Source organism: Anoplophora glabripennis, unplaced genomic scaffold (genome assembly GCF_000390285.2).
Source record: "Anoplophora glabripennis isolate ALB-LARVAE unplaced genomic scaffold, Agla_2.0 scaffold110, whole genome shotgun sequence".
NCBI classification, from domain to species: Eukaryota; Metazoa; Arthropoda; class Insecta; order Coleoptera; family Cerambycidae; genus Anoplophora; species Anoplophora glabripennis.
This window is the reverse complement of record NW_019416295.1, coordinates 365,703-381,226: the sequence shown is the minus strand read 5'-3', so window position 1 is coordinate 381,226 and position 15,524 is coordinate 365,703. Positions and strand designations below refer to the sequence as shown.

The 15,524-nt window shown below is 34.1% G+C and overlaps 1 protein-coding gene across 5 annotated transcripts in view; it reads left to right on the top strand.

The window, feature by feature from the left end:
• The window catches only part of LOC108903703 (zinc finger protein 665), a 21,703-nt gene extending 6,665 nt beyond the window's left edge, over window positions 1–15,038 (top strand). For 3 of the 5 annotated variants that reach the window (XM_018705968.2, XM_018705970.2, XM_018705971.2), the window contains 7 exons: window positions 1,447–1,665; window positions 1,745–1,978; window positions 4,986–5,325; window positions 7,510–8,254; window positions 10,110–10,345; window positions 10,428–10,679; window positions 13,244–15,038. In XM_018705968.2, the coding sequence (XP_018561484.1) occupies window positions 1,447–1,665; window positions 1,745–1,978; window positions 4,986–5,325; window positions 7,510–8,254; window positions 10,110–10,345; window positions 10,428–10,679; window positions 13,244–13,947 (2,730 nt within the window). In that variant the 3' untranslated portion in view covers window positions 13,948–15,038. Of the gene's footprint in view, window positions 1–1,446; window positions 1,685–1,744; window positions 1,979–4,985; window positions 5,326–7,509; window positions 8,255–10,109; window positions 10,346–10,427; window positions 10,680–13,243 lie in introns of those variants that run through there. The other 2 variants (XM_018705969.2, XM_018705972.2) reach the window with 2 other exon arrangements.
• Window positions 15,039–15,524: the final 486 nt, after the last annotated feature.

Sequence of the window (15,524 nt, the reverse complement as noted above, 5' to 3'; positions counted from 1 at the left end):
AGGAAATAATGCCCCTTTAAAATGGCCACCTCGATCCCCGGACCTAAACCCATGTAATTATTTCATTTGGGGAGCGTTGAGGACCACAGTTTAAAATAACTTTTCAGTAAATACTTACAGAAAACGAATATGGGAAAGAATACGACATGAAATTAATGTTATGAGAGGTAATGCACAATTATTGGATAATTTCTAATTTTCAAAGAACTAACACTGGTGTTTAAGAACAAGAAAGTAACTTTGAGCATTTACTGTAATATTATTTTAATGCGATTACAAATGTCAGTTTGTTAATGTTGACTTTCTTACATTATTAGTTGATATTGTTTATTTAAAATATTAGTGTTAGTTTTTATTTTATTGATTGATAATACTAATACCAAAAATGTGTAGTTATTTTTTTTTAATGTGACGTTTTTTCATTATTATTCCCTGCTTTGAGGCTGCAAATTATTTTTTATAAATCGGACTTTTTGCCTCTATTTAATAATATATAAAAAATGCTAATTTTACTCGAAATCCATAAACAATATAGAAATTTGATAAGAGCAAAAAAAAAAATTCTAAAATAGTGCTTACTTTTAAAAATATAAATTCTGTCGTCATTGGCATACATACAAAAAAGTTACGGGATAGCCAGTGGCGCAAAGGCATTAGAAATAGAACATCCTGTATATGTATTTTCTCCAAATTCTATATTTACCTTGCCCTTATATAAAAAAATCAGTGTACCAAATTTGAAGTTTCTAAGAAAAATAGTTTTCAAATTATTTGAAAAAAATGGGTTATCTATTCTATATTTAGAAGGCTATATCTCAGTAGGTGTGCACTTTTATATATAGGTAAGTTAGGCTAAATAGTCTTATTTTCATCCAAGGAACCTGCGGTCAAGCATTGTCCATTCTTTTCAGGGACACCCTGTATATCCGATGGTATTAATTTATTTGAAGTTTTTGTTGCTGTCAAATTTCAAATTTGAATAATAATTGGATATTCTATTTCTAAAAAGTGAATTTGATATTTCAGCAAAAATGAAAAAGCATATTATATTGTACATACGTTATCCAAGTCAGAAAAATTAGGTGAATTCAGAAATGGGATGTTCTGATATATGCAATGCGTAATACAAATACAAAATTTTAAGTGTCCGTACAAAAAATGTTATAGTAAATGTTTGAGATAAAAAGTGCATATCTTTCAAAATGTGCAAACCAAAATGAAAATCTGGAGCTTTTTGTTGATAACTGAAAAAAAAAGAAAGGTCAAATTTTTCTTTGCCATTGCGCCCTACTTCGATCTGGTATCTCCTAAGATATCGATATCTCTATGGAAAAATAGAATCTCAGTACTTATGAATAAATTTTTTAAATAATTTATTCTTAAAGTTATTTAAAATAAAATCTTACTATCCTGTATAAAAAAGAAATTGTGGCATTAATTTTCTAGGATGCCATGCTTAGCCAACACGCAGGACTTCTCCCGACAGATCCTCTGCTCCTACAGCAACATCCTCAAATACCAGTTAGTATATCGACCTCCCAAGGAAATCTAGGTATAGCAGCGGGTGCCATACACTTAGATAACTCGCAGAACTTAGCCAACCACCAGCACCAGAACGAGAACATCTCGTCGCAGAATCAAAACCAAATGTCCAGAGAAATGAGGGTAATGCAGTTTGTTTTAAGTTAGAGAATTGTTAATGACACGAATTTACTCGAGTTATACATTATCCATGTTTATTCAGATGTCCCATTCACAACAAAACCAGCAACAGCACGGCGGGCAGCAAAGCATGGTACAAGTTCAAGTACAAGACAATATGGTATCAGTTATCGAAGATAATAAAGACCAAAAAGATCTAATTGCAGCACAATTGCAGGCCGCCCAGCTACAACTGAACGAAAACCAACTCAATCAGCAGGCATTGACTGTTCAACAGCTGCAGCACTTGCAGGTTCAGCAGGTCTTGGACAATGTGGTAAGTTTTTATTTATAGTCACGTTAATTACAGGGACCGAGAACTTTGTTGACGAAAACCAAAAGCCTGTTCTTTTTACATTCTTTCCTAAGAACATGGTGACGAATTGAACAATTTAAAGAACGAATGTGTTGAGAAAAGAGTGTAACCTAAGGGTTATTTCTTTATTTATCTCTCTACCATTATGACCAGTATCATAACGATATTAGATTTCAAAAGAGTTTACTATGAGCTTCTCGAAAGGGAGTTTATAATTATCATCTACACTTTAATTAATACGTGAGAACTTAGAAATGTTCGTTCAGAGAATGAATTTCAGGCACTTACCGTCCATTGCTTACGTAGAATGTAATCCAGGGGTTGGTTGTATAGGGTGACACTTAAGTTGGAAGAACAAGAAAACACCAAAACACCCAGGAAGGGTTTTTAATAACAATAAAAAACACAAACAAAATAACAAAGACACAGCGGATTCGTACAAACATTGATTAATTTACGCGACAATGCAACCCGAGATTCAGGGAACCCAACGCGAATTCATAGCAAAATTTGGAAAGACTATCCGTTATTAAATTAACCCGAGACTATAAAATTACGAAAACTGTCCAGTGTGGAATTTGGATTCCACACTGGACAGTTTTCTTAAATAAATGGAGAAACTGCTTTTTCAAAGATCTCTACTCGCTTCGACACACCCATTTCTTGGATATAGAATCTTATCTTATTGGCGGGATCCCTGAATATCAGGAGTTGAAATGGCTTAATTATATCATGTTAATAGTTATCTAATTGACTGGACTTACATTTGATTGAATAATTATGTGACTTATTGAACTTACAAGTAATCGTACAACTTCCTCTAGTGACCTCGTACCGCAAGCAATACGAGACGGACTGTTCAATCTTATAATTTTATTGTTTTATAGCTGGGAAAGGAACACGTCGGAAAAACCAGCTTTTCGTATGTCTTTCTTTTCCACTTATCAATTTAACAACTTCATTTTAATTCTAATTTGGAATATCTACGCCTTTCTCATGTTTTGCGCGTTATTACGAATATGGGTTTCTTTCTTCCGTCCTAGACAAGGCTGGTGCCTCCTGGTCGTAACAGAAGACCGTCACATGGCAATACGTTTACTAGAAGTTATTTTGCTGAAAGTGTTTTGGGATTTCATGGTCTTGTTCTAATTACCCTTTTGTAAATTTATTAGTTACCCGCGACAAAAGATTTTAAGACCACCCTCTAAATACATATATACATGGCACCTATACTACTTGACTCTTGTCTCACAGTGGTTGTTTCTTAGAAGGCCTAAAAGAACTATTGAGCCCCAATCTTTCTGAAAACCGCCCCATAAATTACACGCATCTGGCTTTTGTTACAAGAGTTTTTCAATAAAAAGATCTGTCCTTGTTGAGAACAAAATATACAGCAAAATTTCATTATGATTCTTATATCTTAAAACCTGAATTTATTTGGTGACAATTACAGAAGTCGAATTCCTTCTTAGTTGCTTAGCTGCTTCATTCTTGTTGTCTGAGACAGAACACATAGAAAAATGATTTATTATTGACATTATTCTGGACAAGAATATTCCTATTGGTCTTGCTTTCATAGTACGTGTGAAATAGCAGGTCACTTTCTGCCAGTTTAGCTGTATAGAAGGCCTATGCATTGTAGATGTACCACTTTGTTATATCTTATCCATGAAAATAGCTGAATCATTCATTGGTTATCTCACTTATTTCATGCGTGTGGGAACTAATTAATAACAAGTTCCAAAACTGGTCCATTAGAGGTGGGCAACTTGATTACTTTTGATGTATCGATTCTTATAATTCATTACTTCGAACGATATTTCTTAAGTTCTAACATGGATCTAATATAATCATTTGAAATAATATAAAAATCTAAATAGGTGACTTCTTCACACACACATAATTTACACAATTCTATATTTATTCGTATGAACGACACGCACTGTGCACATATGAGACTGACTGTCTTATTTTTTAAACGACCTACACAATCTGATAAACAAACTCTTTTTATCATTTAACTACAATTCATTTTGGGAATTGCGAATAGTAGTTGCAATTTATAAAGACGGGAGTTCAAAAGTAATCCAGTTATTATTTTTGGGTAGTAGTTCAAATGAACAATTTGTTCAATTATCACTCATGTCATGTTATATGTCTGACGGTCCTGCTTAACTAGTCGTAGACGATATAATTCATAATTGAGATTCAAATCATATAAATTACTTTAGTAAACTTCCAACTGCATGATCTGTAGCTGCAATTTTATAATTTGCCTTAAATACAATAGGCGGATTGGCTACTACAAGACTCAAATTGTCAACTACGACTCTGAATCAGTGAATTTTGGAGAACCGATAGCAGTTTTCATCTAATTGTAAATCTAAAATCATGGACAAGGCAAAATGATTCTATAAATTAATAATGTTTTATGAAAAGCTGATACATAATTATTATCATGACAGTCTTTGCGTGTAAACTGATTTAATAATCGCAAAACATTGCTTAATTTCGAGTAAGTCGAGAAACAAGGCTATGAGAGAGTAAGAGAAATACGAGAATGGACTCCCATTCTCGTATTTCGGGTTTGATTCATTTGATTCCCAGGCAAAAGTCAACTTTCTTTTGAACCACTCACTCTCTGGCCACTTCTGCTGCTGACAAATGATCCTAGCCTATAGTTAAATGCAGACTGGGGCATTAGTGTGCAGAGTAGTTGTTCTCGCAGAGAGATACCTCTGTTTCTGTTCTCAATTTGATTTTATAAGAAACATTTGTTCTTAACCTTGTTCTGTACAGTTATTTTCTTATAAACTGTAGTGTTAGTGAAGAATGATCTCAACGTACTTCATATTTTGTTAGCTCGCGGCTGCTTTCAGTCCCTGATAAACTAAAAGTTTTTTGCGAGTTACGTTAATCAACTAATGTGGGACTGTTTCTTGTTTTATAAAGTTTGTATTTGGGATAGGTGCGCCTGGAGAATCCTGTTGAGAACGGCCAGAACCAGTCCAATAACGATTCGGATCCGCTGTCCGATTCAATCCAGATCGTTAAAGATGAGAAATCGCTTCAGAATTGTAAGCTTCTCACGGGTGCTCAGTTTGGACTACAGGATCTTAAGGGGAATTTAATGGATGTCAGGACGGCTGATGGTAGTATAGTAAAAATACAAACCAACATGCAGGAACAGGAATTAGTGAAAACTCTGGGGGTGGAGATGGTGCAAAATATGTATAAGGTTAACGTGGATGATCTAAATCAGTTGTTGGCGTATCACGAGATCTTCGGGAAACTACAGGGTGGGCAAGGTAAGTGTATTTTGCCTAATTTTCAATAATTCTTTAAGTATCATATAAGAGTAATTCAAAATTTTTTAATATAATGAAGGGCTACCTAGCGATATAATCTAATATCGAACAACTTCTATGGAAGGTATGAATAAGTAATTAATGAGCATAATTTATTAAAAAAATATATAGTATCTTTTTTATTATTTAAACGTTTTGAAAGCACATCTCAATTACTGTAAATAGTATTAAGATATAACTGTTTTGTTACCGTTTTTCTTTAGTGTTTATTTCAGTGTTTTTTTTTTTTATAAATCTAGCGAGATAATGAGGATAGTTCAAAATAGAAATAATTTGTTCTATTGCATATTTTTTTTAATTTTTTATTTTTTATACATTGTCAGATGTTTTGCATTTATTTTTTAAATGCAATTTATTAACTAACTTAGAAGCAGAATAAAATTACATAAATTTAAAAGATCCTCCGACTATGTTATAGGTTGTCAAAACCATGTAAATATATATTTTTTATTCATTTATTCCTTAAAGTAACAAATTTCTTAAAGTATTTATTATTCAGGGAGTACATATCGATTTGGATAACATGAAATACATATTAGGAATTTCATAAAGCCTGAACTAACGGAATTTCTCTAGCTTTCATGCAATTTTTATTTACAAGATACTGTCACTGGATCGCTTAATACGCTACTGTGGTATTTTGATTGTACAGTATCTATTTGCATGCGAATAACATGTGTTGACTATTGTTAAATAAATTTAATTCAGTGCAAAAGCGCCGATGGGGGTTTTGATGGTTTAAATTTTGTGTTCAAAAATATTGAAAATTATTTGAGTCTTGTTTAAAAGTAACTCAAAAATTAAGCGAATAAACTAATTACTTGTCAATAGACGATATGCTGTACAAATATTGTTCAAAGTTGTTCAAACGAAGGTCAAAATTATGTTGCCAAAAACGCCACACCACACATTCACTGAAAACCGTTGCTAGAACCGAGATCTCTGTACAACACGAGGATTTGCGTCACACCAATAGTTAATGTTGTGAAAATCTAGTGTGCCGTCTCCAGTAAAACAACATTCATCTGTAAAAAGCACCTTGCTTGTAAAATCCGGATCTTGTGCTATTTGATGTAGAAACCACTGGCAAAATTCCACACGGAGCTGAAAATCATTGTTATTATTTATTCCCTGAATTCCTTTGCACATGATAGGGGTATAATAATAATTCCCATAGTAACGCCACAAGGTACTGTTAGTTTAATATGTCAGTTAAGTAAAACTGCAGCACACAACGCATGTGCACAAGATGCACAGAATCGGCTTACATTTAAGGTTAATTTTCTTAATTAATTTTCTCGAAAACGGAAGCATTTAAAGCATCAGTTGCTTAATAAAAGTTGCTCATAGATTACACTTTTTTCAGTTAAATTATTAATTGTTTTTCGAAAAATCATGTATATGATGTACGAGTATAATATTGAAAATGGGTACTCTCAAACTAAATAATAATGGAAGAACCTAAAAGAACTGCACAAAAAACAAGCATAGATTATTAGACAAAAAATAAAAAATTAAAGTGTAAAGAATAACATTTTTTCCCATTTGGTGAAAATTTTTTGATTTCACTATAATTTTTTAAATTGTCGTGCTTTGTTAGATACTGACAAAAAAAATTGTAAAATGATCATTGGAAAATTTTACCAATTTTTTTTATTGATGTTTGATATATCTGGATTATTTAAAAAGGTACCTGATGCCTTGATAGCAGTAAAATTGCCCATATATAGTATGATTTTTCCATTTATCTCCAAGAAAGCATATCAAGAACACATGTTTGAATAGTCTGAAATATAAAAAAAATTCATGTGAAAACTACTACATTCACTCCCAAAATTACATCCCTGTATTTTAAAAAAAAGTAAGGCATATACTTGCTGTTGTGGACAACTAAAAATTTAAACTTGTACCATTTATAATTTAAAAAATTATTTTTTATAAAGCCTTATCTTGAAAACGGAACGCTTCTAGACACATATTTCCTTAATTTGTTATGTAAAATCTGCCGAGCATTTTAGTTACAATTAGTATTTAGCAGTCATTATCAGTCCATTATTTTAAAACATCGTCTTCAATTTTCATTTTAGCGTTGAGAGATGTAACCTGAAAATTTTCCTTTTTAAGGGGAGGTGTCCAACAGCAACCAAAATATGGTGCAAAACAATTCGAACAACATAAATTCCTTACAAAATACAAGTGGCCTCGCTATAATAACTAAAGACGAACAAGAACCTTCTACGAGTAACCTCAGTGAAAATACCCCCACCGTCGGCTCCCACGTTTGTGATCTTTGCGGGAAAATGTTTCAGTTCCGCTACCAACTCATTGTGCATAGACGTTACCATACCGAGAGGAAACCGTTCACTTGCCAGGTCTGCGGTAAAGCTTTCACAAACGCCCAGGAACTTAGTAGGCACGGGAAGTGCCACCTAGGCGGTAGTATGTTTACGTGCGCCGTTTGCTTCCACGTGTTCGCCAATGCCGCATCCTTAGAACGCCATATGAAAAGACATTCGACTGATAAGCCTTACGGTTGTACCATTTGCGGGAAAAGTTTCGTTAGGAAGGAACATTTAGACAACCACACGAGGTGTCATACGGGAGAAACTCCATACAGGTGTCAGTATTGCGCTAAGACTTTTACGAGGAAGGAGCACATGGTGAACCATGTGAGGAAACATACCGGGGAAACTCCTCATCGGTGCGAGATCTGTAAGAAGTCTTTCACGAGGAAGGAACATTTTATGAACCATGTGATGTGGCATACGGGGGAGACACCTCACCACTGCACCATATGCGGTAAGAAGTATACAAGGAAGGAGCATCTATCTAACCATATGAGGAGCCACACAAACGATACGCCTTTTAGGTGAGTGTATTTTTGTATCATAGGCTGTGGCTGTGACAGCAGATTCCCAAAACTTTTTTAGGGTAAAACTGGAAATATACCTTTTTTGGTTTAGTGCTTCAGAGTATTAAAGCTGCTGAACAATTTAGTGTTGTCAGTGCCAAAGTTGTATAAGTTATTTATTTATTTACATGTCGGGCCCTATTTTTATTTTTTATATAAACCACTAAAAAGAACGAAAACTACTAATGCAATTAATAAAAAATTTGGAATTAGAATCAATAGGGTCTATTGTGTAAGCGCCTGGGTTAAATTTGACGGATGGTTAAAATTCTGGATTTTAACGTTTTCCTCTATTCTGTAAAATTCTTTTTAGCGAACTACATAGTTAACAGTTAAAATTTTAGCGTGTCCGTTAAAGTGCTCGTAGTTATTCCGAAATTGTAGTTCAAACGCGCTCAAACCATTTCACAAAGAAGAAGTCGACAAAGTATTGATATTTAACTTAACTTTTTATTGTTCCTGTCTGAACCCATTCATTATTTCTTCTCTTTCATTAACGTTGACAGATAACTTTACTGCGGGTTGGCTCACTGAAAAATTGTATCCGTGACCAACTGAGAGCTGATAACTTCCTTGTTCAAAAAAATTCAAACTATTAAAACTTGACCGTGTGGAGGAATTCTGGTTGCTCTTATAGGCTGTTTTAAGTGTACAGTTAAGCTATTGATTAGTTGCTGACAAGAATGTTTATTAAGACGAAACAACTTTAAAAATGTTACGTCTGGCAACTGGAATGGATCATTATTGTCACAAAGTTGCCTCTGATATAGTTTGTTTTCTCTTCTGGAAGGAAATAGAAAATCGGATTATCTGACCTCATTTTGATAATTATATGAATTTTTCAAAGTAAACTTACATTTGTCTATTATTCTCGTCAATTTCAACAAGTACTAGGTGAATAAATCCATCGAAGCCATATTTTATCTCTTCAGATTTCAATTTATACAAAAAAATCTAGTTTAACAGCACCAATTTAGGAACTTTTAAAATTTACTTTTTAATGTCTAAACTTAACGGAAATGCTTAAAATTTTACCGAAAGGGTCTGCCAAGGGTCCTTATGTTTTTTAACAATTTGACAGTTGACAGCTGCCAAGACGGTGTCATATTGACGAAGCGACTTGAGATCTTGGTAATGTTGCTGGTAAATCACCGATTCCGAATCTGATATCAGAAATACCTCTTGACAGTTGACAGCTGTCTTATTGATGCTATCAAAATGACAATAAATTTGTTTTTCGAGAAAGTCATTTCCGAAAGTTATTTGGAGTGGGGATTCTAAATTTGACATTGAAAACAATTTTTTACAGCCGACAGTTGTCATATTGAAACTGTCAAAGCGAGTGATTTTTAGAGAAAAAAAATATATAAATAAATATTAATGTTGTATTTAATTAAAATTATAATTTATTAAGGAAATGATATTTACTTTTATTTTAATTAATTCATTTGTTCTCAAAAATATTTCTGGGAGCGGGAATGAAAAGGAACCTGGGAATAGTAACGAGTAGTTGACTGAGGTTCAACTTCTCGCCATTTCAGTGAAAGCACATTTAACTTGAAATTGAAAAATATTAAATTGGTTTAAAGTCATTGTCGAAGTTTATTTTATTTATTTTAAAGTGGTAAATAATTGTCACCATGCTGTTATTTATATTCGTTTAGGTTATGTTATTATATTTGAAGTGATGGCAACAATGCAGTTACTTTCGTTTTGATTAAAGGCAGCTGCCTTTACTCAGAACAAAATGTAATTACACCTGTAAAATACTTGTAAACACGTTGGCCACTTGCTTATGCTGAATCTTTCTTAGGTGTGAGATCTGTGGGAAATCGTTTACCAGAAAGGAACACTTTACGAATCACATCATGTGGCATACGGGAGAGACACCTCATCGCTGTGATTTCTGTTCAAAGACTTTTACTAGGAAGGAACATTTATTAAACCACGTTAGGCAACATACAGGGGAATCACCTCACCGGTGTGGATTCTGTGCAAAATCCTTTACTAGGAAGGAGCATTTAATTAATCACGTTAGGCAACATACGGGTAATTTAGAGTTTATTACATTTTTTGGAATAACGAAAAAAAAGAATTCGTTTTAAAATTATGTGTTTATTATGTTTTTTAGGCGAAACTCCGTTTAGGTGCAATTTCTGTCCTAAAGCGTTCACGAGGAAGGACCATTTAGTTAATCACGTCCGACAACATACAGGGGAGTCGCCGCATAAGTGTACCTTCTGCACTAAATCCTTCACTAGAAAAGAACATTTAAACAATCACGTGAGGCAGCACACTGGGGAATCGCCCCACAGATGTCATTTCTGTTCGAAATCGTTCACTAGAAAAGAACATCTGACCAACCACGTCCGAATACATACAGGTTTGCATTTTGTAAATTATTTTATTCATTTATTTTTAACTTGCGTTGCAACATGCATGAACACAAAAACTGTTCCAAAGTCCAAGATAAGGATATTTAATACGGTGATATACAAGTTGAGGCTAAGTTTATCAGTATGACCTTGCAGATAGGGACTTGTTATTTTCCAGGTACTTCGAAAGTAAGAACTGTATCATCCCTAGACAAAATAATTTTTAACTTTTGTTATGGGAAAGAACTGTGTGAACTAATGCCGTGATCAGAATTTAATTATAGCATCTGTCGAGTAGTAGGTCGCTCTTTGTCAGTTAAGTCATACTGAATTCTTAGGCATTGACCCCTCTGGAACAGTCCGCTCTGGGCAATCGCTCCCTACGCCCTTATGAAAATACGTCGCTGCACTTCGTTATTATTACGTCTCACCCAGTCACTTTATAATGAGACTAAGTTCAAAAATCTGTATGTGTTTGGTAGTTCTGCTGAAGAATTATCGTAGCTGTTTACTAGTCAGTCAAAAATTATCTCGTCTAGTGGCGAGACAACTTTTGCTCATAGATGTAATATCTCACTCTTTTTGCTTTTGATAAAAAAAAAGTAAATGAAAAAGTTCGGTTATCTTTAATCCGTAAGATCCTGTAATTTATTTGTGGTTTTTTGATGTGACAGACGTATTTTTTCACCCGCTGGTTTCAGGTACTAGACCGCGGCAAGTGGACGATTACGTGGACGATACATTAACTTTGTGTAAGCCTTTGCAGTCCCCACTCTATAGTTTGTCTCGTACAAACACGTTGGAATGCGTGCCCTTTTTATGCAGTTGTTTATTTTTATTTACACGTTCATTTTGTTGTGTTATTTTTTTTGACGATTTATTAGGTGACTGCATTATACAGGGTGTTACGGAATTCGCGGACACAGACTGTGGGATCATATTAAGCTAAATAAGGTGATAAAAAAGTGATTTTTCAATCAATATTTTTCGAGATATAGCAGTATCAAATATCCAAATATAATAAAAAAATATATATAAATTTAAAAATTTCCACTGTCTTGCTGATAAACGTGCTTCAGCACGTTCTGCTACTGCTCGAATGGAGTTGCTTATCATCTCTGGTGTTATTTGCTGTATTGATTAAAATAGGCGGTTCTGCAATTCATTGAAGTTTGTTACTGGAATTCTGTACACCAAGGTTTTTAGGCATCCCCAAAAGAAAAAACATATGTCGTTAGGTCTGGAGCATGTGGTGGCCAACAAAAGGAACCCCCCCGCCCAAGCAAACCCCAGGGAAAGTATTATTTAGGTAATCACATACAATTAATGTGAAATGGGGACCTACGCCATCTACATAAAAATCATATTTTGACGCACATTTAGGGGTGTCATCCATGAATTCCAAGAGTTGTTGCTGTAGGAAATCGAAATATGGCGTTTAAACAGTATGGCATAATGTGGATGAACTAAAAAGTGTTTGGAATGATTTAGTAATAAATTATTCTTACTTAACACTCTATCACCTAATAATCCACACCATACGTTTAAACTAAAGCGACGTTGGCGATTTCTGGATCTTGTTAAATGTGGATTTTCATTACCCCAAAAGGGTGTATTTTAAAAATACCATCTTGTGTAAACAAACTTTCATCGGTCCACAGACACTTTTACTATACTCTAACAAATGTCAAAGTGTTGATAAGGCTTTCTGAATTGTCATCAATTGTTATATTTTTTAATTGCTATTTCCAACAATACAACAAATAACGCCAGATATGCTATGCAACTCCATTCGAGCAGTAGCACAATGTGCTGAAGTATGTTTAGCAGTGGGTGGTGAAAATTTTGAACAATTCGTCTGTCATTATTTTTTATCAAATGATTAAAAATCGAAAATTTGTATTATTTTTGGATATTTAAAACTGCGGTATCTGTATCTCGGAAAATATTGGTCTGATTGAAAAATAATAGAGACATTTTTTTATGACCTTATCTAGCTTAACGTGATCCCACAGTCCGTGCCTGTGAATTACGTAACACCCTGTATAACATTCTAATCAACAGCGATGATAGTAACATTCTGACTTGGATGAAAATGAAAATAATGAAGAAAATTATGATGTGTATGAGTCAAGAATGTATTTTGTTTTATATATTTTGAATAGAACAGATTCTTTTTTTTTTAAATGCTTTTCTTTTCTATTGTTGAGCAGTCCTAGGTGCACAGTGTGACGCGTTAGCAGCCAAATAATTTTTTATTGACATTCTGCAACAGCACATCCGCGTAACATCTTTATGGTTCAACTGCGAAAAGCGGACGAACAGGCATAGGCTGCCCAATGCCTCACACGCAGCACGGAATGCAAATCCACGTCCTGCAGTGAAAGGGTTAAATATCTTAAAAGATATATCTGAGAATTGTTTACTTTATTTCAATGGTCTGTTGACGATGTACCTTTTCCTAATTTCGTTTCTTGTTTATCTTTGACCATTTTTGATATCTCTTCCAAGATAGATTTATCTTGGACAATGCTTAAAGCATCATAAATCTGTTAACATTTTGTATTTTCAGGTGAATCTCCTCATAGGTGCGAATTCTGCCAAAAGACGTTCACTCGCAAAGAACACTTAACCAACCACTTACGGCAGCACACTGGTGAAACGCCTCATTGTTGCAATATCTGCTCCAAGCCCTTCACCCGCAAGGAGCACCTGATAAATCACATGCGTTCGCATACTGGCGAACGCCCCTTTGCCTGCAACGAGTGCGGAAAGTCGTTCCCTCTGAAGGGAAACCTCCTCTTCCATCAGAGATCCCACAACAAGGGCGCCGCCGCCGAGAGGCCGTTCCGTTGCGACCTCTGCGAGAAAGATTTCATGTGCAAGGGACATTTAGTGTCTCACAGGAGGTCGCACAGCGGGGACAGGCCTCATGCGTGCCCGGACTGTGGCAAAACTTTTGTCGAAAAGGGCAACATGCTGAGGCACATGCGCAAACATACGCCTGCGGAAGTGAACGATCTCGCCAACCCGCAAGTGAATCAGGTGCAGGTCCAGCAGCAGCAGGGTAATCCCCAACAGCAGCAGCAGAACTCGCAGAACAACTCGGGGAGCATTCAAATACCACAAGTGCAAGTGAGCCAGGCGCAGCAGCAGCAGCAGCAACAGCAGAATTCTAGCAGTAGTATCGGGCAGACCTCGCACTTGCCCATGCACCCGCCTAATAGCCATCCCGCTGTTGTGCCTGCAAACGGTAACGTTATGCCCTCCTATTAGGTAGGATCTGTTTGGGATTAAAAGTTTTTTGTTGATTATTCAGTTTTTTAAGTGCAGTACTTCTCGTTTTTATTTAGATAAATTTAAATTTCTGTTGCTGGGAAACGTGCATATAAAAGTTTTTAATTTCTTGATAATACGATATAAAGAAATTTTATTCTACACTTTTTACCAGAGCATCCTGGTTAAAAAAGGGTAAAGAATGAGACGGAAACAAATTCATTGAACGAGATTTTCTCTAAAACTATCACTGATGTATTGTAATTAAATCAATATTTTTTTCTTGCCATGTCAAGTTTTTGTAAGAGTTTGGGGCAAATGAATTTGTTCGATAACATTCGTTTATTATACATATACAATACATACCATTAGGTAGCTCTGAAATGACTATATTTTGCAGTGTTATTCAATGCAATAATAAATTACAAACAAGTTTGTCAAATTGTATAAATTCAATTTTTATCTTCACCAAGAACCAATAATATAGAGCACGTTTCTCTTGAAATAAGGAGAACCAAAGTGAGAACGAAAGTTGCTGGTAGCATTCGCAGAAACAAACAAATGTCATTGCATTGTATATTTAGATCTTATTTTTCGTACATAAATATTTTTTTTCAATTTTTTTTTTTTTTTGAGTTACGTTCTAATTACTTTAGTTCGTATTTTTTGTTCCAATTTAAATCTAAATCTTCTGTAGATTTGTAAAGGTAATAGAAATAACTAAGTGTTGTTCCAAAGAACGAAAACGAGAACGAGTCACTGGCTAAAAGACAAAAAACGTTTTTCTTAAACGAAAATCACTTAGAAGTCACATCACTATGTCTGAGAACGAAAGTCACTAGTTACATTATTCACAAAAAAGCAATAATCACTTAAAAGTATTTAATAAGGTTAATAAAAAACAAAAATGAGAATGAAAGTTGCTGGTTAATATTCACAAAAATGAACAAAACGAAAGAAGTTGAAATTATTGTATGTAAGATGTTTATTTCTTACCATATACTGAAAAGAGAGCATGTTTTGTTATTTTTTCGTTCTTATAAAATATATCTTGTTTTTATTTTAATTTTTCTAACATTTTGATTCTGCTCCTATTTTTTATTCATTTTTTTTAATTTAACATTTTGTTCTTTTAAGAAGAGACAAAAAAGTTTCTCTTAAAACGAAAATCACTCTGAAGTTATGTCTTTGAGAATGAAAGTCACTAGTAACATTATTCACAAAAAAGCAATAATTGCAGTTAAAGGTCGTTAATAAAAAATAACAATGAGAACGAAAGTTGCTGGTTAACATTCACAAAAACGAACAAAACAGAATTAGTTGCAATTATTGTATGTTAGATGTTCATTTCTTACCGTATACTAAAAAGAAAGCATGTTTTGTTATTTTTTTGGTTTTCATAAATTATATCTTTTGTTTCCATTTTCATTTTTCTGTAACATTTTAATTCTGCTCCTTTTTTTATTCATTAATTTTTTCATTTAAAATTGTTCTTTTGAGAAAAGACGCAAAAAATGTTTCTCTCAAAACGAAAATTACTGAAAAGTTATGTCGATGAGAACGAAAATGACTAGTAA